This window comes from Microcaecilia unicolor, chromosome 8, assembly GCF_901765095.1.
Source record: "Microcaecilia unicolor chromosome 8, aMicUni1.1, whole genome shotgun sequence".
Lineage (NCBI taxonomy): Eukaryota > Metazoa > Chordata > Amphibia > Gymnophiona > Siphonopidae > Microcaecilia > Microcaecilia unicolor.
The window spans coordinates 192,051,856-192,075,377 of NC_044038.1; the positions used below are offsets into that span (position 1 = coordinate 192,051,856).

At 41.5% G+C, this 23,522-nt stretch overlaps 1 protein-coding gene across 3 annotated transcripts in view; it reads right to left on the reverse strand.

The window, feature by feature from the left end:
• Window positions 1-23,522, reverse strand: part of TBC1D20 (TBC1 domain family member 20) — a 102,462-nt gene that overhangs the window by 20,268 nt on the left and 58,672 nt on the right. For all 3 annotated transcript variants that reach the window (XM_030212880.1, XM_030212879.1, XM_030212881.1), the window contains one exon: window positions 21,521-21,662. In XM_030212880.1, the coding sequence (XP_030068740.1) occupies window positions 21,521-21,662 (142 nt within the window). The remainder of the gene's footprint in view (window positions 1-21,520; window positions 21,663-23,522) is intronic.

Below are 23,522 nucleotides of genomic sequence, written 5' to 3' on the forward strand. Positions count from 1 at the left end.
TCCAATCAATTCACCTCAGTTATTTTTTCCCTCATGGGTTGGTGGCAGATGAGATTTTGGGGGGAATTTACTAAAATGTTATCACGCAAAAACACTGTTACCGTGTATTTTATGCAGTGGACCCTATAGTAAAACGGGCATACAGGAAAAAATACCAACTACAGGGGCAAAATACTGCACTGTGTGAGAGGCATCACCACCCAAGAAAGATATCTCTCGTCATTTTGGGAAAATATGTTGTTGAAATTTAGTCCAGTGTGCCAAAGCTGTCAAAAAACCCAGACCAGAATGTTAGACATTATCCAAAAAGGGATGGAGAACAAAACAGAGATCATCATCATGCCTCTATATAGGTCTGTGTGTCTGTACCTTGAGTACTGTGTGCAGTCTAGGTCACCACACCACAGAGAAAGGTTTAGAGAAAGATGGCATGATAAAAGGGATGGAATTGTTGTAAGGGCCCTGGAGGGGACCCAGGAAAACTGGAGAGTTGAGATCCAGTAGGGGATGAAGGAGAAATAGAAAATCTGTTTCAGTCATATAATGAAGAGGAATTGTTGCGTTCCTCTGAAGCTGAAAACAGTAGCCTTGAAGGGTATGAGCTCTGAATATTTGGTAAGGATAATTATCTGATGACTCAAAAATACTAGCAAAGGCCTTGAAACCTGAGACATGAAAGAAACTGAGCAAAGTGTGTGTAGCTGAGCCAAAGAAGGATGTGTGTGGGCCAGAAAGATATGGTACCTGTTAATATAACAAAAAGGGACTGAGAAAGTAAAAGTGTGTTGCTTGCCAATTATCTTATCATGCCAAGGAATGTATCTGTATCCTGAAAATTGCTAATAAAAACAGCTCAACTGAAATGGGTATTAGAAGCCTATCTAGCAAAGCAGCTGCATGATGGTCTCTCCTAAAGCTTTAGCTATTATGTTATACTTGTGTTGTGTGTTTATTTCCTCAAACATAAAACAAACAAAAAAAACACCTAAAGGTGGAGGTGTACTAGTTCTCTACGTCAGAAGAATGCAGAAGCAGAAAAGTAGGGAGAGTTCGCTCTTCTCAAACACTAGAGGAGACGTAGTCATGAAAAACAGGTTCTTTATTGCAAGAAAAAAAGAAGAACGACTCAACACAGCTGCCGTGTTTTGGCGCACAAGTCCCTTCCTCAGGAGTCTATGATGTATGGCTGATTGTGAAAAAAATATATCTTTACATCAACAAACACAAAGTATATCAAGATAATCCACGGTTAGAAAGAAAATCTCACCGGCTCGGGATGACATGTATATATACTAACATAGTCTGCGGCAAACAGATTAGCCACTTGGCTACCTTCATGTTCAAATGTACAGTGCTGCGTACGTCTAGTAGCGCTTTAGAAATGATAAGTAGTAGTAGTAGTAGTACTTGGTACAAAAATAATTGGTAAATATATCCAAGATTTGTGGGGCAGAGAATTGTGCCAAGCAGAGAATTGTGGCAAGATATCTGGAATTGTGTAAAATACTAATGTTACTGTCTTTTATGTAGATGCCCATTGCAAGGGTGATACTTTAGAACGTCTCTACAGCCTCGACGTGGAAGACTATGGAAGAGCTGGATAACTGCTCAGGTTTGGCGAAATGGGCGCACCAAAAATGTGAACATCTGGGAAGAAAGGCCACTTACAGGTGGGCAACAGATCATGGTATTAGTTTAAATTATGTTAGAACTGTTATTGTTGAATGTCTGGTCTGTTAATACCAGATTAGGCAATCTGTTCCCCACATGTCTAAGGGTCAATTATAAAGGGGAAAATTATCTGAACAAATTTGGCAGATGGATTATATAGGAACTTTGCCCAATTTGCAAGGATGTAAATATGTGTGCACAACAGTAGATAATTCTATATATGTAATTGCGCATCCTTGCAAGCAACACTATTAAAACTTTAGAATTGTTAATGGTTCCCATTTTGAAGGCTAATTAGTACAACAATGTGCCTTAAGTCATAATATAACCTCGTCTTGATCCTCCGATCTTGGCAAGAAGAATGGACTTATATCCCAGCAAATACGTGTTACCTTAGAGAATAACTGATCTGTTTATATGCTTTATTCATAGATCTTTGTAAGAATCAGTAATCCTTCTTCTTATGGTGTCTTTGGGTATGGCTATTACCCCCGGTGGGCATTTATGACTGACAGCCAAGAGTCAGGGCAAGCTGATTGGGAGATGGAGGAATCATAGTGAAATCTGACAACAAGATAATTACACATGTTCAGCTTACTAGATGTATCCTGTGGCAACTATTAAGTATGGAAAGGAGCCCTGCCACACGAATGAGTTTAATATGACTTGCACAAGTCAGAGACAGACAATATAGCACTGTTGACCCCAAAATGCAGACATTGTTGACATTTACACTACCAATTAGTACGTTTCTATTCTTCTTGTGTGAATGCTACACCTATGAAGACCTATGTAAATACTGTAGTACCCTTAATTGTAGAGTAAAATGAGCATGGTATGATACCTTGTTAGGAGCTTTTGGTACAAGTGTAGCGAAAAAGGCTATTGATGCTCAAACTTTAGCTAAAGTAAAATGTATTCGAACTGACATTAATCAGCTTACATTTTGCAATATGATAAAGGTTTTTTTTTTATTATACTCAGATAGTTTACAAGTAGAAATTAATATAGCATAATTTACTACTTGCATGTTGTAATATTTATTTGCCCTTATACAAAGGAATAAGGCTCAAGATGACTAACTCTGAACACTTGTGGAGGTGAATTTTACCGGTGGATTCCTTCCACAACCTGATTAATAATTTCAAATACTGCCTTGTGCACTGACCTCTTTCGTTCTAGGCAAATTGTGTAGTTTAATGTAACTAAGCAGTGTGTATTATTTGTAATACTGAATTTTGGTTAGTTATAAGTGGGCAGCATTATTAACATTTGCCCTTGGACTATACTTCTTACTAAGTTTAGTATGTTTGTTGAAATTAGTGCTCAGTATATTATCCATTTGTATAATCTGTCTTGTTCCCTTTTTTTTTTTGGTTGTTTTACCTGATGTAGAGTAATGACTTATGTATGGACTGTCACTCAGACAGAGTTGAAAATCAAAGACCGAATGTAATAAAAGTGAATTTTAAAGATTGTTTTTCAACTCTGCCTTGACCGACCAGAGCACTCAGGGTCTGTATTTTTGATTAGAAATAACTCTGTTTAAAAATGATTGTTTAACTTTGTGTGAAAATAAGTTGGAATGTAGAAGATAAGACACAGCTCTAAACTTGTTATGTGAAGGGAAAGATGGGGCCTGTTTTCGAGTTCAGACTGGCCACCTGGACTAAGAAACATGTGACCATATTCCCACAGTATGGCTTGTTTACCTAAACAGAGAAACTCTCAAGCATTCTGTAATTTTCCTTAGCTCTGAACATGAGTTCTAAACCTAATAAAAAAAGGGGGGCCTCTGACAGTGAAGTGGGAAGCCCATCTATGGGCGGACGCACCGCGTAGAACCAGACTCCTGGTCAAAGAAGCTCCTGGATTTCACTGTGAACAGGGCCCCCCAGCTGATGACAAGAGCCTGGATGACCTAAGGACCAGTGATGATTGTTTTTTTTTTTTAATTTATATATTTATAATATTTCAAACCTTATTCACAAGATATATCTTGTACAAGAAACACAGAGATATTATCTGAAATAACAAAAAAATATTCTAAAGTAAATATTCCTCTTTTCTTAGACCACTAATTTAGAGGGGGAGGTCAGTAAAGTTGAGGAGAACATATATCATATTAGTTCATAATAGGCAATAAGGCCTCGACCCAAACCACGGGCTATTTTACAATTACTTTACTCAACACTAGTCCCGAAAGTCATTTGGTAATTTTCTTTAAAGCAATAAAGCTTTTCAGCTGATCCGGTTCATAGAAAACATATTTGTTACCCACATATCTTATCATACATTTGCACGGGTATGCCAGTAAAAAACTGGCCCCCAGTGCTTTGGTATCTTCTCTTAATGCAAGAAACTTTCTCCGTTTTTCCTGAGTTGCTCTTGTAACATCCGGGTAAATCCATATTCGTGCGCCCAATAATTCTTTTAAAGCATTTTAAAAATAGAACTTCATTATTGAGTTCAAGTCTTGCTCGAAGACTAAAGAAACCAACAACATAGAGCGAGTGTGGATTTCGGTTAAGGATTGCTCTAGGAATGCAGTCAAATTTTGTAATCTGGAAGCTTGTTGCATTTGATTCTCTGGTTTTCTCTTTTCCTCCTCTCTCCTTTTTTGCAGTATTGGAAGATAGTAGATTTTGTTTATTGGGGGAATATGGTCAGAGGAGTAGTTGAGAATATCAGACAAATATTTTTTAAACAATTCAAGAGCACTCAGTTCTACCATTTTAGGAAAATTCAATATTCGCAAATTGAGCCACCTGTTAAAGTTTTCAAGCTGATCGATTTTGTTATGGATAATAACTTTATCCTTAATCAGGCACTCAGTTGTTTTAGTGAACTTAGTTCTTGTTGGAAAAGTATTTTCTGGCTATCAGTATCTTGCTTGATTTTTTCTACAGAGTCAGACAAAAGATCAGCTTTAATCACCAAAGAGGCAGTGTCCGAAGCAGCTTTTGTAATTGTCTTATTCAAATGCTGTAACATTATCCAAATGCTTCCTAGGGTTACCTCTGTGGGAGCTAATAGCTCCTGCTGTAAATCATCTGCAGGCTTCTCGGGCGAGGCTCCGTCCGTTGAGGATTCCTCAGCCCCCCCCCCCCCTTCGGAGACTTCTGAAAACTCTGCCTCACCTCTTGTGCCTGCAGGACACAGAGGAGGGTTAAGATCTGGTGAGGAAAGAGTTGTTACTAGCCCCAGGGGAGTCGTCGCTCCTCCAGACGCTCCCACAGCAGGGCTCCTCGCCTCCTTCTCCCGTGGCGTGCTTGTAGCAAAACTATCGAGGGTCGACTGGACTAACTGGGTGGTTCCTGCCACGGATGGTAAGCTTTTTACCACCCCTTTCCTTTTTGGATGAGGCATCTTTCAGAGAAAACTATTATGTTTAAGATAGAAAAGGAAAAAAAATCCAGAGAGCCTCGATGCATGCTAACAGGCAACATCCGCCATCTTGAAATGCCCCCAGCAGACTCTCCAGTGATGATTGTTTTATTGCTTCTTTTCCTGGTCTAGAACTCCTAGCATTGCTTAGATGTAGGGACCAGTGATATAATGATTGTTTATAGATAGGTTTTCTTTAATTATAGATAGAATGATTATAGGCATTGTTTCTTTTCAGTTATATAGCTAATCATTGTATATATACCTTAATAATTGTAGATTTTAGTACCGCTAATGAAAGTCTCATTTACCTAATACGAATCCAAAAGAATCCACAGTAATTATTGAGTAGTCTGTGTTAGTGAAACAGGCTGTAAATCCATAGCAGTACAGGTGCACTCTTTCCTTTGAGGGAGCAACAACTAGAGATGGAGGGCTTGTTGCCTCACTTATGGGCCTCTCCAGGAGCAAATGTTGGAAAGTGGTGCCTGTGCTCAATCGAATTCATCCCACAAAACCTAAACCATGGATCAGACAGTACCCTCTCCTTAAGCCTGCTTTGGAGGGAATAAGGCTTGCTTACCTACTCCATTGAGGTGCCATTTATCCCACTGCAACACCCCAATCTTGCCAACATTTAAAGCACGCGGCAAGACGTACATGTTTTTTCATGATTTACATACCTTAAATGCTATTGCAATTCCTTGTTTTGCCTAACCCACATGACATATGGACTCAAATCCCTGCCACTTATTTTTCAGTTATAGACTTAAGTTCCACCTTCTTTTCCAACCCCCTCCATGAAGGTAATCAGCCCTACTTTGCATTTACGTTTGACAACCAACAATATAGCTGGCAGATGCTTTCCTGTATTACCCCTTCTTTGGAGGATGACACACTACAGGGAAAATCAGGTTGTGTATTTGTTTTCTGTCCTCCTGGAAAATTAGCCCAAGATGATTTTAGGGATTTTATTTCTAGGGCTAATTTGATAGCCAAAAATATATTGTTATTGGGCAACATTAATGTTAATTTAGAGTCCAAGGTGCTACTAGATACGCTGCAATATTTGAGGTATTATAGAGTGGAATGAGGTCCAAGTCATGAAAAAGGTAATCAGATCACTCTATTGGCATATAGGTTACAATCTAAGGGTGATTTTCAAATTGAAGGTCCAATATGGACACCAACTATCTGGTCAGACAATATTAAATTACAATTTGTTTTTACATTACAATTTGTTTTTAAAAGTAGAAAAGTTGTTAATCTTTTAAAGTTAGGTATTAGAAGGAATTATCTTTCAAGCGGCTTAAAAGTAAAGAAGTTGTTAATCCTTTTAAGTTATCCAGTAGTGCACAAATGCCTCTCTCTTGCTTTAATTTTCACGCTGTTTTAACCATACGTTCTGAAACGCTAAACGTTTTTGCTGTCACTGATACTGACCAACTCTTTGGGGCCAAAGTCAATAATTGAATTTTCATGGATCTATTGGATATTTTAATTTTCGATTTCACATCTTCGATTAGATCAGTGTAATCTTGGCATGACAGGCATTCCTTAGCAGCCGACTTGCTAGTTTGTCCAATATCTTCGGCTGATACTGCAGCGGCTACCATTATTTTTTCTGCTACCACTTTCTGCACGTGTTCAATTTTTCGTTTCACATGTCAAGTTTTATCCCTACTGGCCAACCTCCGAATTCTTATTGGAGAAGTCCCCAAATCAGTCAAACTTTGATCAAGTGTGTCTGAAATGTCCATATCGTAATTTCCTGATGACAATGACTCTGCCTTGCTTTCGACCATAGAAACATATTTGGCTTTACACTTGGAACACACTTTTTGGCCCGGCTTCACATTTGTTTTCAATTTTTTCAAATCATCGGACATGGCTAGATCGACTTTCAACAGTCCATGTTTAACTATGTGATTTTGTTTGTCGAATGGATTGCAGCACAACTTTTGCTTCATTTCGTACTTTTCCCAAATACATCGCTTTGTGATGCAGGCAGATTTGGTCGTCGTCTGTGAACTCAACCAACCTCCGATCGCCGAGTAATGAGCATTTTTTCATTGGCGGACAAGCTGTGCACATAATGCAGCCCAATATCTTTAGAATAAAATGAACCATGGTGGCAAGTTGATGACAATTTTTTTCCAACAACGCCAATGGGCAAAGTGGGATTGTCAGATGACTCTTTGACATTCATTTTTCGCACATTAAGCAAAATCGCAATAATTAATAATATGAAGTGTATTAAATTAATGCGAATCTGAAATAGAGAAGTTATAAAGATTCTTATGTTATGACAGAAACATACAACTACACCTGCACAGTACAGAATCCTATAGCCGAAACATGCTAATGCGCGGCATCAATAAGGTACTTACAGAATAGTTAACCAATGTCATTAGTGTGGAAGCACCACTAGTAGACTAACAGATTCATACAGCATACAAAAAATGAATTATACACTTTAAACTTCAGCAGAAATGGAAAGAAAACAACACAATATAGAAAAATGCATGTTGAAGTATATGACGTTGCGATAGCAACGTACTCAACTTTGTCCCTATTTCTAGGGCCTTATATTCCAGTGATGAAAAACCAACCCTACGTTTTTAAGGGGTTTGAAACATGCTCTTTCTAATGAAAATGATTAAAAAGAGTTTCCAGGTGGTCTTTTTTTTGTAAAAGTGGGCTAAAAATACCCTATTTTTGGCGTTTTTGCAAAAATCTTCAACTTTACACTCAATTTGTGAACTAATGGAAAATATTAGGAGAATGAAATTTTATATTCGAAAACCTTGTGTTGATAAGTTGTTGTGTGCAAAGTTTCACGTTTATCACATCTTTAATTCCAGAGATATAAAAAGCCAAACCTTACAATTTTTTCGTGCCACAAATTTTTTGGACTAAGTTTGCTCCAAGTTTTCTTCATGGAAATGGCTCATGAAGATTTTTTTATTTATTTGTTTAATAGAGCACAAAACGTTGTACAAGATGGCCAAGTTTTGTTTCTCTCAACAAAATATTGCTGGAGATACAGTGTCTCAAAGTTGCTGAAATCTCGGAGTCATACCATAGAAGGCTGCAGTATGGGGTCAAACAGATTACTATATCTCAGCAAGTATTGCCTCGGCGAACGTAAAACTTTACCAATGTTCACTGGGGACATGTATGAATGTTCACAGAAAATTTCATCGAAATCCGTGATGGTCGCGCAGAGACCACCAGACCACTTGACATGGAATGACCCTTTTGAACCCACCTACGCTAACCACCATTACTACATCCTCTGGCAGCGATTGCCAGTCTTTGAGTGAAAAAATATTTCCTCCTATTTGTTTTAAAGTTTTCATACCAGGATTATCTCTACATTTATAGAGAATACATTCTTATGCTTCCACAACAAATCTTGCAGCATCTGTACTTGAACAGAATCTAACTTATCCCAATCCACTTTTATTTTTGACAGCAAATTCTTCCAAACATTGGTTGTTTTTACTGACCTTCAGATTCCAAGTTAGCAATAACTCCTATAGGCTTATGTATCTCAGCAACACGAGTTCTTCGTGTTCACCCTGGGTGCTCATGTAGTGCCTCCTATCTCATTCATTTTTCTGACGTTCCCATTCTTTTTCTTGTCTCTCACACAAACGCGAAACCATTCTTGCTAGTTGTTGCGTCATAGCCACTGTAACCATCTCTTCTGTCCTAAGATGACCTCCAGCATCTTCCCTAGGTCTCTGCAGAATTTTCTTTGAAGAATATTCCGATAGAGCCAAACCTCTTTCTCCTCCTGCCCAGCGTATGGCAGCTTGTATTAAATCAGAGAACATCATACCAGGATTATCTTACATTTCTTTTAGATACTTCTCAGCCCTTCATCACGAAGACAACTGTTCTTTCAATGTTTTGTCCAGGTTCCTTATTCTTCTTCGGTCCCTTTTCATAATTGCATCTATCTTTTCTTGTAACTTATATGCAAAAACCCGGATGGATTCTTTTTCCCCTTGCCAGTAATTATAAAACTCTTGAATTTGCAGACCCAAATCCACTTGATCCCCATACACTTGTCTCAATAAATCATATATAGCTTCCACTGAACAATCTCTGGGAAGTGAATACTTGACGGTGTCCATTGCGATCCCTCTCAGATGATCTCGGACTACCTCCACCGGGACTCGTAGGTTCCTCAACCAAGATGTCATCTTATCTATCCGATCTTCTACTGATAAATCTTCTGGACGTCTGGGGAAGCCAAAGAAATCAGGAACAGTTCAGTCTTGTGGTATAACCACAGTATGAGTCAATATCTGTGGAGTTCGACTTCTCATTGCTTCACCATCCATCTTCCTGCTTCACTGATGAATAGTGTTATCTCAACAGCAAACCCCCCCCCCAGGAAAGCAAAATAAACGCTCAGGACACTCTTTTCTCTCTCTTCTCTTCCTTCCCTTTTAAACCTCACCAAAATAAGGCACACCAATACACCTATAAGTTTTATTAAAATGGCTAAACTGTACTGAAAGGAAAACTAATTTCAAAGTACCCAGCAACCTGCTCCAGACTCCCAGGAATAGATTTTACCAAATTATACTCTAAAATTAAGTAAAATCCTGCTGACTATGCCAAAAATTCACAACCTAATTAACTTCCGTAAAGCACTGAAAACACATCTCTTTAACATGACATACCATAATGACTCATAATTGGAACCGTAATTCTTCATCATCTACTTAACAATTGGATTGTTTTCTCCCTATATAATACTGCCTAATTTATCATGTAATTCATGTTCAATATGTGATACCAATTGCATATTCTCCCCTTTTTTTACCTGATTGTTCATTATATCATCCATGTGTCTATATATATTACCAATTGTATCTGTACTCTGACATGGCATAAGTCATGACGGAAATTGTAAGCCACATTGAGCCTGCAAATAGGTGGGAAAATGTGGGATACAAATGCAACAAATAAATGTAATTTCACTGAGTGTCTCTTGATCTTTGTACTTTTTGAAAAAGTGAATAATCAATTCATTTTCACCTGTTCTACACTACTCAGGACCTCAATCATATCCCCCCTCAGCCGTCTTCTTTTCCAAGCTGAAGAGCCCTAACTTCTTTGGCCTTTCCTCATATGGGAGGAGTTCCATCTCCTTTATCATTTTTTTTTTTCAAAATCCTTTTTATTAGTTTTTTATAATATAGAACATTATCAGGAGTTACAACATTGCAAAATTTACTACATACAGCTGAAATTATTAATACACTCCTGCTTCATTACCCTTTGCCCTCCCTCCCTCCCGTGTGTCATGGTGGTGCTGGATTCTATTCTTGAGATTGTTCATATGGTTGCCAGAGTTTGTCAAAGGCTCCCATTCTCCCTCGTCTTATAGCTGTTAGTTTTGCCATCTGATACATAAAGTCAACTTTTTGCAGCACCTTTTGTATTTCAGGTGGCTGTGGTTTTTTCCAGTCTCTTGCTATTGCTATTTTGGCTGCCACTAGATATTGCGTAGCCAGCTTGTGTTGGAGTCCTGTTAATGATATCGGTTTCAAATGCAGGAGGCAGTTTTCCGGCCTGCATGGGTGTTGTAGCACTTTAGTTACAGTGGGGGAAATAAGTATTTGATCCCTTGCTGATTTTGTAAGTTTGCCCACTGACAAAGACATGAGCATCAGCCCATAATTGAAGGGTAGGTTATTGGTAACAGTGAGAGATAGCACATCACAAATTAAATCCGGAAAATCACATTGTGGAAAGTATATGAATTTATTTGCATTCTGCAGAGGGAAATAAGTATTTGATCCCCCACCAACCAGTAAGAGATCTGGCCCCTACAGACCAGGTAGATGCTCCAAATCAACTCGTTACCTGCATGACAGACAGCTGTCGGCAATGGTCACCTGTATGAAAGACACCTGTCCACAGACTCAGTGAATCAGCCAGACTCTAACCTCTACAAAATGGCCAAGAGCAAGGAGCTGTCTAAGGATGTCAGGGACAAGATCATACACCTGCACAAGGCTGGAATGGGCTACAAAACCATCAGTAAGACGCTGGGCGAGAAGGAGACAACTGTTGGTGCCATAGTAAGAAAATGGAAGAAGTACAAAATGACTGTCAATCGACAAAGATCTGGGGCTCCACGCAAAATCTCACCTCGTGGGGTATCCTTGATCATGAGGAAGGTTAGAAATCAGCCTACAACTACAAGGGGGGAACTTGTCAATGATCTCAAGGCAGCTGGGACCACTGTCACCACGAAAACCATTGGTAACACATTACGACATAACGGATTGCAATCCTGCAGTGCCCGCAAGGTCCCCCTGCTCCGGAAGGCACATGTGACGGCCCGTCTGAAGTTTGCCAGTGAACACCTGGATGATGCCGAGAGTGATTGGGAGAAGGTGCTGTGGTCAGATGAGACAAAAATTGAGCTCTTTGGCATGAACTCAACTCGCCGTGTTTGGAGGAAGAGAAATGCTGCCTATGACCCAAAGAACACCGTCCCCACTGTCAAGCATGGAGGTGGAAATGTTATGTTTTGGGGGTGTTTCTCTGCTAAGGGCACAGGACTACTTCACCGCATCAATGGGAGAATGGATGGGGCCATGTACCGTACAATTCTGAGTGACAACCTCCTTCCCTCCGCCAGGGCCTTAAAAATGGGTCGTGGCTGGGTCTTCCAGCACGACAATGACCCAAAACATACAGCCAAGGCAACAAAGGAGTGGCTCAGGAAGAAGCACATTAGGGTCATGGAGTGGCCTAGCCAGTCACCAGACCTTAATCCCATTGAAAACTTATGGAGGGAGCTGAAGCTGCGAGTTGCCAAGCGACAGCCCAGAACTCTTAATGATTTAGAGATGATCTGCAAAGAGGAGTGGACCAAAATTCCTCCTGACATGTGTGCAAACCTCATCATCAACTACAGAAGACGTCTGACCGCTGTGCTTGCCAACAAGTGTTTTGCCACCAAGTATTAGGTCTTGTTTGCCAGAGGGATTAAATACTTATTTCCCTCTGCAGAATGCAAATAAATTCATATACTTTCCACAATGTGATTTTCCGGATTTAATTTGTGATGTGCTATCTCTCACTGTTACCAATAACCTACCCTTCAATTATGGGCTGCTCATGTCTTTGTCAGTGGGCAAACTTACAAAATCAGCAAGGGATCAAATACTTATTTCCCCCACTGTATCAATGTGATCACCGACCTCCAATATGCTGCTATCTTCGGACAGTCCCACCAAATATGCATAAAGGTGCCTCTGGCTCCACATGATCGCCAGCATTCTCCTGATGTCTCTGGGTATAAATGTTGTAGTCTATCTGGCATATAATACCACCAGTAATATATTTTGAAACCATTCTCGATTGCACTCTGAGCCATTGAGGGCTTAAACAAGTATCGGTAGCCTCTCTTCCAACTTTCTTTTGAAAATGTGCATTGCAATGTTCCCTCCCATCTGCTAACATAGGTCACCTGGGGGTCTGTTCGTTGTAGCAAAGCTAGGTATAGGCGTGATACACTTCCCTTTCCCCCTCCCTTTCTCAGAGCTACTTCTAGAGATGTCTCCCCCAATTCCAACTCTTCTTGGGCCCTGGTATGTATATAATTACGTATACAGCAATAAAATACTTGATCTTTGGCCTGCAGACCGTATTCCTCCTGTAGTTCTGCAAAGCCTATTATCTTATCATTCTCCCATAATTGGCCCAGTGTGTGCAGCCCTGCTCGTGCCCAGTGTCTGTAGGCTATCTCATTAGTTCCTAATGGGAACCCCGGGGCCTTTCGTATTCCTGTCTGATGATAGTATGTTCGGTCTGGGAACCACTGTCTCCTGATCTGGTACCAGGTGGACAGAATATGCCCCACCCCTATGGGCGCCCTTCGCCCTATACTCCTCAGTTCTTTATTTGGTAGCCACAGAATATCCCCCACCAGGACCTTTCCCAATGTAACCATTTTTTATTGACTGCCGGGTGCCAGTCTGCCAAGATTCTCAGTTGGGCCGCTTGGTAATATATGTAGAAATTCGGGACTCCCATCCCACCCCTCTCTTGCGGTTGAAACATTATGGCACGCCTCACCCGTGGTGGTCTTTTTCTGCAGATGAAAGCAAACATCTTTCTATTGAGGCGAGCAAAGAAACTTCGAGGGATTGGGATAGGTAGTGCCATAAACAGATACAATAATTTCGGCAACATCATCATTTTAATGGCATTTATACGCCCCATCCATGAGATGTTTAAACCTTCCCATCTATCAAGCTCTGCTAATAATTCTGTTATTTTCATTGGAAAATTTGCCTCATATAAATCTTCCATTTTAGGTGTAATCTGTGTCCCCAGATATTTGATGGATTTTGTGGCCCATATGAACGGGAATGCTGCTTTCATCTGCGTAACCTCATGCCCAGGCATTGTGATGTTAAGGATTTCGGTCTTGCTGATGTTTACCTTAAAACCTGATCGCTCCCCATATTGCTTCATTATCTCTACTGCCCGCCGCACAGAGGGTTCAGGGTTTGTCAATGTCATCAGGATATCGTCTGCAAATAACATCAGCTTATGCTCCCTCTTCCTACTCCCTTGACTCCTATATCTGCTCTAATGTTGCAGGCCAGTGGTTCAATTGTTAGGGCAAACAGTAACGGGGAAACTGTACATCCCTGCCTGGTACCTCTCTGGAGTTTTATTGGCTCTGAATATGAGCCACTGATTTTTAGTACTGCCAATGGGGCCTGGTATAATAGTTGCAGCCATTTCAAGTATCCTCCCTCTATTCCAATCCTCTGTACCAGAGCAAACAAGAATGGCCATTCCACTCGATCAAATGCTTTTTCTGCATCGATCGAAAGTACTATGGCTGGTTCCCGTTCGTCTCTCATCTGCTGTAGCACATGTAATAAGCATCTTGTGTTGTCAAAGGCCTGACGCCCTGATATAAACCCCACCTGATCTTCGTGGACTAGCCTGGGCAATACCTTTTGCAGCCTATTTGCCAATATTTTTGTGAATATTTTATAATCTATATTTAGGAGGGATATTGGCCTATAGGACCCACATTGCTGTGGATCCTTGCCCGGCTTAAGCAATAATGTCACTGCTGCCAGTCGCCAGGAGTAAGGTAGCTCCCGCGCCTGGTCAAATGACCGGAAGAGCCGCAGTAGCAGCGGTGCCAGAGTATTTGCATATAATTTATATATTCTAGCTGGGAAACCATCTGGCCCTGGTGCCTTAGCATGGGGGAGTGCTCTAATCTCTTCCTTGATCTCCTCCAGCTCTATGGGCATCGAAAGTTTTTCTCTTTCCCCCTGTGACAGCCGGGGCATTTCTATCCCTTGCAAGTACTCTTCTATATTATTGGGGGCTACCTCCACTTCAGATTTGTACAGGTTGGTGTAAAATTCATGGAAAGTAGCTTGAATGTCACCTGTTAGTGTGACCGTTTGGCCTTGCTGTGTTATAAGACTGTGTATCTGATTACGGGAAGCCTGTTTTTTTAATTTGTTCGCTAATAGCCTACTCGCTTTATCCCCTAGCTCATAATATTCCTGTTGCACTTGTTGCAGTTGACTAGCCACCTCTGCCATCTGTAATTCATTAAGTTGTATTCTAGTTTTATGAAGCTCAGTCATTGCTGTTTTATCCATGGGATCTGCTTTATGTTGTCGCTCTGCCTGTTCTATCGTCTCCCTCAGTTCTCTTTCTGTAGCTTCTTTTGTTTTTTTTTATATGGGCCTTGAGGGCGATAAGCTGACCTCTCAGTACTACCTTTAGGCCTTCCCATAAGCTCTCTGGGTGGATGTCTCCCAAATCATTAAATTCCAAGTATTCCTTTATATACTGCTCAATCTTTCCCACAGTTTCCGGCTCGTTTAGGAGTGCCTCATCTAATCACCAATATCTTTGTCCTCCCGCTTCTCTCCCAAACCTGAGCCTGAGAAACACCGGGGCATGGTCCGACCATGTACGTATTTCTATATGTACCTTCTGCATGGCTTGCGCCACTACCCCATCCCCCAACCAGAGATCTATTCTTGAATAGGAGTTGTGTGTGGGTGAATAGAAGGTATAGTCTTTATCATGTACATGTGTAGTTCTCCACAAATCCATCAAGCCCCACCTCTTTATAAATCTCTTCAGCATCTCTCTATCTTTCTTGGCATACCCCGCCTGTCCCGTTGAGTTGTCTATCTGGGGGTCTATTGTCAGATTGAAATCTCCTCCTATTATAAGCTGCCCTTGAACATTCTGTTGTATTTTTTGCTCAATCTCTTCCAGGAACTTGCCCTGTCCTTCATTAGGTGCATATAATGTAACAAATGTATACTGAACATTACACAGTGATGCTACTACCAGTAAGAACCTACCCGCTTTATCAGACACACTTTTAGTAATTTTCCAGGGCAGTGTATCCGAGAATGCCACGAGTACTCCCCCTTTTTATGGTTTTGGCTGCTGGTTGAATGTATTACCCTCGGATATCTCCTGTGGGCTATCAATTTCTCATGACATTTCTTTAAATGCGTCTCTTGCAACATAATTATGTCACTTTTTAATCGCAACATCTCTTTGAACATTCGCTTACGCTTTACTGGCGAATTGAGGCCCTTAACATTCCATGTTACACAACTAAACTGATTTTGCATGTTCTGACCCATTTTGTTTGCCTATTCAGCCACCACCAGACACTTAAACACTGTCCCCATCCCTTCCCTTCTTCCCTTCCCACCCCATTCCAATTAAGACATGCCCCAATAACCTCTTGAGTCATGTCTATTGCCGAGAGAGGTGACGTCTCCCTTCGTCTCTCAGCTTATTCTATATGTCCTCCCCCATGAGATGGTTTCTCTCACCATTTATCTGTTCCGCTGCTCAGTTCTACTTTTTCCTTCAGGATTCTCTGTTGCTCTTTTCACTTTCTTGCTTGTGGGGCCAAGTATTTCCCGGATATCTGCCTTCTCAACCGTCCACGCCCCTGTGATACCCTTTGCCATTTGGGTTTGATGGATCGCGTTGTACCTTCCTGTTCGTACTGGCGAGGGTCTTCCGCTGTTTCCGTGTGTTTCAAATATTCCTTCGCGTCGTCCAGCGATGCCACTCTCCTCTGTTTTCCCTCTCGGATGAAGGTGAGCGCAAAGGGGTATTGCCATTTGTATGATACGCCTTCCTCCCTTAGCTGCGCTGTTAGTGGCCGCAATTCTCCCCGGCGCTTTAGAGTCATTGCAGATAAATCTTGATATAACTCAATCGGATAACTCTCCCACATCACGGGGCTCGCCACTCTCGCCCTCCTCATCACAGCTTCTTTAACTTTAAAGTCTGTGAAGCACGCCACTATATCTTTAGGCTGGTTTGATTTTCGCGCGCCCAGTGCGCGATGTGCACGCTCTAGTCGAACTGAAGCTTTATCATAGGGTTTATCCTCTGTGGACAGTACCTGCGCTGCAATAGACTGCACCACCTCTTCGCAGTTGTTAAATTCGGGAGATTCCGGCACCCCGCGAATTCTGATATTGGAGCGCCTGCTCCGGTTCTCCAGATCCTCGATTTTGTCCATTAAGTATCTAGCTTCTGTTTTTCTCTCGTTTATTTGCTGTTCTACTGCCTTGATTGTTTCTGCTTGTTCTTCCTGATTATTTTCAACCTCCATCACGCGGTTACCAAGTTCTGTTATTTCTCCTCTTAATTCTGAACTCAGCTGCGCAAAGTCCCTTCGCACTTCCTTGAGTTCTGTTTTTATTTCTTGAAACCATGTGCATAATTTCGCCCAAATCTCCGGCTCTACCTCCGTTCTTTCAATCGGCGGGCTGCCTCGTGCTTGTTCTGGTTCAATCCGCTCCGCTGTCGAGGCATGGGCGCCATTTTCTTCCCCCGCCTGCCCTCCGTTTCTTTCTTTTTGCTGGTATGAAAACGCTGCTAAATCCGGCATTCTAAGCTTAGATTGTGACATCGCTCGATTCCACTTTGCTTCACCTGTTGGAATCTGCTTCTTCAATCGTTCCCCTGGGGACAGGAGCGCTAGATAATCGCTATTTTAAAGCTGGTAGACGGGAGCTCCGTTTTCACTGCTCCATTTGCTAGCGTGACGTCACTTCCCCCCATGTTCTCCTTTATCATTTTAGTTGCTTTCTTTGAACCTTTTCTAATTCCACTATATCTTTTCCGAGATATGATGACCAGTATTGAACACAATACTCAAGGTGAGGTCATACCATGGAACGATACAGAGGCATTATAGTATTCTTGGTCTTATTTACCATACCTTTCCTGTGAATATATAGCCGAGGATAATTATCTGCTGAACCAAATGTACTAGAAAAGGCCTTGAAACCTAAAACATGAAGGAAACTAAGCAAAGTGTGTGTAGCTTAGCCACAGAAGGATGTGTGTAGGTCAGAAAGATATGGGGCTCATTTTCAAAGCACTTAGACTTACAAAGTTCCATAGGTTAGTATGCAACTTTGTAAGTCTAAGTGCTTTGAAAATACACCTCATGGTGTACCTGTTAATGTAAGAGAAAGGGACTGAGGGGCCGATGCACAAAGCTTACTGTGGTAGGAACATCCAATTTTGATTGGTTCTATCCAGTTTTGGGTGATATTATTTATCGAGTAATGCAGAAAGGGGTTCTGCGTCCATTTACAGATCACGGTAGCAGGCAACAATAATCCTATGCACATGTATTACAACGATCTGATTCTGAGCATTCTGAGCAATGCTTAGCCATTTCCGAGCGATGCACAGAAAGGAGCGCCTAACTTTAATATGCAAAATTTTCCATGAAGTCTGGAGCTGTTGTGTGAGGGCAACTTCAGGAAGAAGCACTCTGTTTGCATTTTTCAATAACAACACTTGTCCAAGAGAACTGTAGCTTATAGGGGTGGAGAAACAAGCTTGGGTGAGGGGGGGGGGGGGTCTTTTAGCAAGGAGGAGATTCCTAAGCAAAAAATCACAAGGGGCAGCCTAAGGGACATCAAGTAAGCTGCAGGAGGAAGGTGCAGGAGGAAACTGGAGCCAGAATCAGAGCACTGCAGGGGAAAAGAGACAGGGGGACAGTGGAGCCAGCAAGTACTGTACAGCAGCAGGATTCATGGGCAAGTATAGTACAGCAGCAGGATTTCTAGGCATGCGCAAAACTTGGACACTTACCAAGAGACTGCTCTGTGCAAGTGCAAGGCGCTTTCTCTACTGAGTTGCTTGCTAAATTTACGTGAATTTCGTTTGCATACAATTTCCTTTGAGCATCATACGCCATTTCTACCACAGATCTATACGGACAGTTTTTTCAATAGGGACTTTTGAGCATTGGCCCCTGAGAAAGTAAAAGTGTGTTTGATAATTATCTTACCATGCCAAGGAATGTATTTGTATCCTGAAAATTGCTAATAAAAACAGCTCAGCTGAAATAGGGATTAGAAGCCTGTCTAGCAAAACAGCTGGGTTTGTAGCTGCATGACTGTCTCTCCTAGCCATTATATTATATTTTAACCTGTGTTGTGTGTTTATTCCCTCAAACGTACCTTGGGCTCTGAAACCTAAGAGCTGAGGTAAGAGTAAGGAGTCCTCCAGGTTTTAACAGCCATCAGTAACACCTCCCTTACAAGAGAGAGGCTAAACAGTATAGAACTCTTTAGCTTGCAGAAAAGCAATAGAGGGTATAATAAAAAGGACAGAACATCTCCGTTATGAAGACAATGTAAACAAGTTAGGGCTCTTCAGTTTGCAGAAAAGCAATACAGGGTATATTAAAGAAGACAGAACATCTCCGTTAGGAAGACAATGTAAACGTTAGGGCTCTTCAACTTGCAGAATAGACAGAGGGGATGACAGAAGTTTATACAATAATGAGTGGGATGAAACAAGTATTTACTGCTAAATGGAGGCGTGGCCTAGTGGTTAGGGTGGTGGACTTTGGTCCTGGGGAACTGAGGAACTGAGTTCGATTCCCACTTCAGGCACAGGCAGCTCCTTGTGACTCTGGGCAAGTCGCTTAACCCTCCATTGCCCCATGTAAGCCGCATTGAGCCTGCCATGAGTGGGAAAGCGCGGGGTACAAATGTAACAAAAAATAAAAAAAAATAAAACAAGAGTACCCTCCACAAATCAATCAGCAGATTGAAAACAAATTGTAGAAAGTGTGTTTTTTCATGCAGTACATAAAGTTGTGGAATTTATTGCTGGAGGCTGCAGTCATAAGGTTCGAGAGGTTTGGATAAGTTCCTGGAGAAAAGTTAATTATAAAAACATTTAGGACAGCAATCATATATTCCTAATCTCCTTTTTGGGATCTGCTTGGACCGGTACTGTCAAACAGGATGCTTTGCACCTGGGCTTCATGAGCTGTGCTAAGTAAGAGCAAAGATCCATTGTATGTTCACATCTATCCCAAACAAGCCTCATCTCCTGCTTTATGGCCCAAACAAGTACAGATGCACCACTCTGTGGGCACCTGAAATTAACCTATCAAAAGAAACCAGAGCTTCTAAACCTGTCCTGAAGATCTAATGGTGGATTTTCAGGATAATCACAATGAATAAATATTAGATAAATCTGCATGTGCTGGAAGATGCAAATTTCACTTATGTTTTCTGGATCTCAACAATAAATGTATAACTAGTTCTAAGGTTCCCAGAGCAGGTGTAGACAGGAAATCACAAATACTGACTCCAACATATACATTTCAAAAGTAGTGGGAAAAAATAAAACAGGTAAATCGGATACTACTAGTTCTCTAAAACAGACACACCCATTTAATCATACTCTGAGCACACAATGATCATTAAATGTTCTCTGAAAAAATTATATTTGAAATGTTTACATGCTTCAATGTTAGACTATGTCTGTGCGAAGGAGCAAAATCTGTCTTAAACTCGTTTCTCTTTTTTCTCTTTCCTCTTTAGGACGCATCTCTACTATACTCCTATTAGCATCCAGGGGAGAGGTAATGCTCATGTAATCTTTCAGTGTCAAGTCTGCTCTACAGCTTCTTACTACAGTTAGAATGAACTATATGTAGGGCACATTTTCATAAATGTGCATATATCTGCATGTTACATTATGCTTTTGAGAGCAGTGTTACTTTATAAACACTCATTTTCTGAATTCTGTACTTTTATTGGTCCTTTCAAGAATGTTAGTGATTGGTGTTGCGAGAGGGGAGGAATATGAAGGACTGAGGCTCTGGAGCACAGGAATGCCTTGTGGTTAGAGCACAGACCTAACAACCAGGAAAGTCAGGGTTCAAATCACAGTGTGCCTCCTTGTGATCTTGGGCAAGTCATTTAACCCTCCATTGCCTCAGGTACAAACAGATTGTAATACACACTGTACCTGAATTTAAGATGCCTTGAGCTGCAACTGTAAAAAGTGTTAGCAAAATCCAATATTCCTTCCCCTCTTAAGCAACAAGGGTAGGAGAGGAGGACAAAAACAAGCCAAAAAAAGGTAAAGGTCATCATGTGAGGGGGAGGAGGAATAGGGGTTCCTGCATCAGGACAGGGAAGGGCAGTCACATGGTTTAGATATGTAGTCTGTCCCCCTCAGAAATGTACAAAACATATTAATCACCAGCTTCATGGCAGACATCAAACAGCCCTCAATGGGAGGTGAAGAAAAAAGATAAAAACACTGGAAGAAATGCTATGTCTCCCACTTACTGGGCTACAGCAGGGGAATCAAGGTAAAAGCTGAATCTCAGCTAATAAGGGCTTTATTTTTAGGACAGCATGGATAAATGTTATTTTTGAGTAAATTACATAAAATCCTGCATATCAAAATTACAAACTGAGCATTTGAATTAACTAGAAAAAAAAGGTACAAATTGCTGCACCTTAAAAACAGTTCTAGTAGTTTCAAAAACCAGAAGGCCTGCCTACACCAGATAAAAGCTTTAAGAGCAAGTGCAGGAAAGCGACATTGGATCCGAGTAGCACATTTTGAATAAAATGTCATGTACCAAATAATCTTTAAAAAAAAAAAAAAAGGTACAGGGATATGAAAGGGTGACACTATTTTGTATCACTGATATGTGATTGTAACTGGTCATCTCCCTCTTTTCTGCTTCCTGGTGAGGCAGAGAGCTGGGTCCTATGATATGGAAGGGAAATGAGTATATTAGACAGCATTTAGCATGAATGATTTTCCCCATCAGACAGACGTTGTTAATGTTGAAATGTGTCCAAGTCCAGGACTGGAAACGTTTCAATACATTTTATTGAGACATTTATGAGGAATATGAGTTCTAGGTCTGGGAATGTAGTTTATTATGCAGATAAAATTTAAGTGATTGTTTACTGTTTAAAACATATCCCAGTATTTTAAGTCAGTATTTGCAACTGTATGGTTTAAAGAATGTTTTTTTTTTCCACCACAGGACCATGTATCCAGCTCTACATTCTATCTGATTTTATGCTGAGCAACAGCAACTTACCACAGCTGCAAAGTAAATGGGCATCAGAGGGTGACAGGCCAAGAAAAAGTCATACAACCGCACGACATGCCTGAAATCGGAGAGCACATGCCCAAACCATGTGATCAGCCAGCTCAGCGCAAAGATGGTGCCAACTTCTGCTCTGTTCAAACACAGGAGATCATCATTACATAGCGCCCGACAGAAGAAACCCTCCTCCCTGACGCACAAGCATGTGCTGCTGCACATCCCTAGAGACCCCATCTCCTCACTGCAAAGAGCCTGACAGAAGAAATCCCCTGACGTGTTGTGGCTGATGGGATGGGGTCCTAGGGAGGTGCAATAATTCAGGAAAAATGGAACATGCCTGCTAATCATCTTGCCTAAATTAGGTCTCATTATAACTACATCACCATTCAATATAAAATTTCTATATAAAGTCAAATTGTTTTAATCTATCTTTGCATACAGAAGTGAAGTTATTCATTAGGGAGGTTACACTTCTGGTACACATATGTATTTCTAGTATCCATCACTTGTCCTGCACTCCAAGTCCCCTGAGTCTCATATTTTCCAAAGTCATTTTATTACCTATTTTTTTAAATTTGAAATTGTTTCTAACACACCAATCACAATATTCTAGGCAAAGAACAGACACGTATTCTGTGCATCCTTCAGGGTTGCACTACCTTCCACGGGAATGATCGCCTTCTTGGTAACTGTTGATACAACCGCATCAACCCTCAGAAGACGCAAAAGTTCCTTCTCATCCCCTGGAATAGGGTACAACTTGCCATAGAGAGCGCCACTTTCAACCCTACATCTGCAGTGTTCCATTCTGCTATCGCATCCTTAATAGCTCAATGGAACTGGAAATGCCCTAGCCGACTTCATGATTCCTTCTAATAATGGGTCTTCCACCTGGGTGCTCACTGCTGGAGTCACTTCTGCAATCTTTAGGGCCAAGAGTACTTAAGTAACAAAGGAGGGCAACTCATATTAATGAAGAATCTGAACTACTGTTGTGTTCTACCTTGGGATACCCTCCTGTTCCTCCAACTGGAGAGCTGGCAGCTCCCCATCCAGACTCCCTGTGTCACCAGAGTCCAGTAAAGCCAACTCTTCAAGGTTTTCCACAAACATTCCTAAACTTCTTGGCCCCAAAAGGGCCACCCCTTGGGGAAAGGGACACACTGGGTGCTCCTGGCTGTTCAACCACCAAGTCTTTAAGGTTAAAAAAAAAAGCCCTGTGAATGAGCAACACTAACTGTGGGTTGAAGACCTGTGCTGCCCCCTGGCCCTTTCCACACTGGGCTCCCCCCCTCCTGAAGCTTAAGATCCCCTCTTTTAGGGTTAGCACCAGAGGACTGCTTGAAAAGGCTGTTCATGGACATGAGATGGCAGCAGTATCCACCAAAACCAGGTCTTCATCCATACTGGTCTACAGTTCCCTTCATCAAACAGCCCCCTCATTGCAACTCACTCCAGCTGAATCAGCTGCAGGTGCCTCCAAACAGATATGGCAGTCCTCCCACCAAATCTGAATGGCAGCTGCCAGACCTCACAGGCATCACTTCTCCATCTTCACCAACAGTTAGCCCCAGCCCCAGCTCCCCGCGCCCCTGCAGCTGCTGCACACTGCCATAACTGCAGCTCTCTGCACCTTCTGCTCACCTCACCCCATTAAAGTACTGTTCTGAATCTTGTCTATGGGACTGATTTGGCTCTCAAGGGCCTCCAGCCACAGGTAGGAGAGGACTGAGGCATATGCTGGCAAATCCCAAGAACCTGCTATGTAAGTGGAGGTGAGGGGTGGGAGGGATGCAACCAGACCCAACCCTAGTCCAGTGCCTATTCTCAGGCTAGTGTCTTTTTTTTTTTAAAGACACGAGAGGGCAAAGTCAATTGACTCAGCATAACCACCCAGTTATCAACTGTACAGGATGTCTCGGCTACTGTCTGCTGGAGACAGAGAAATACTGACTAGGGACAGACTGCACATTATTCTTATATAGTGATGTCA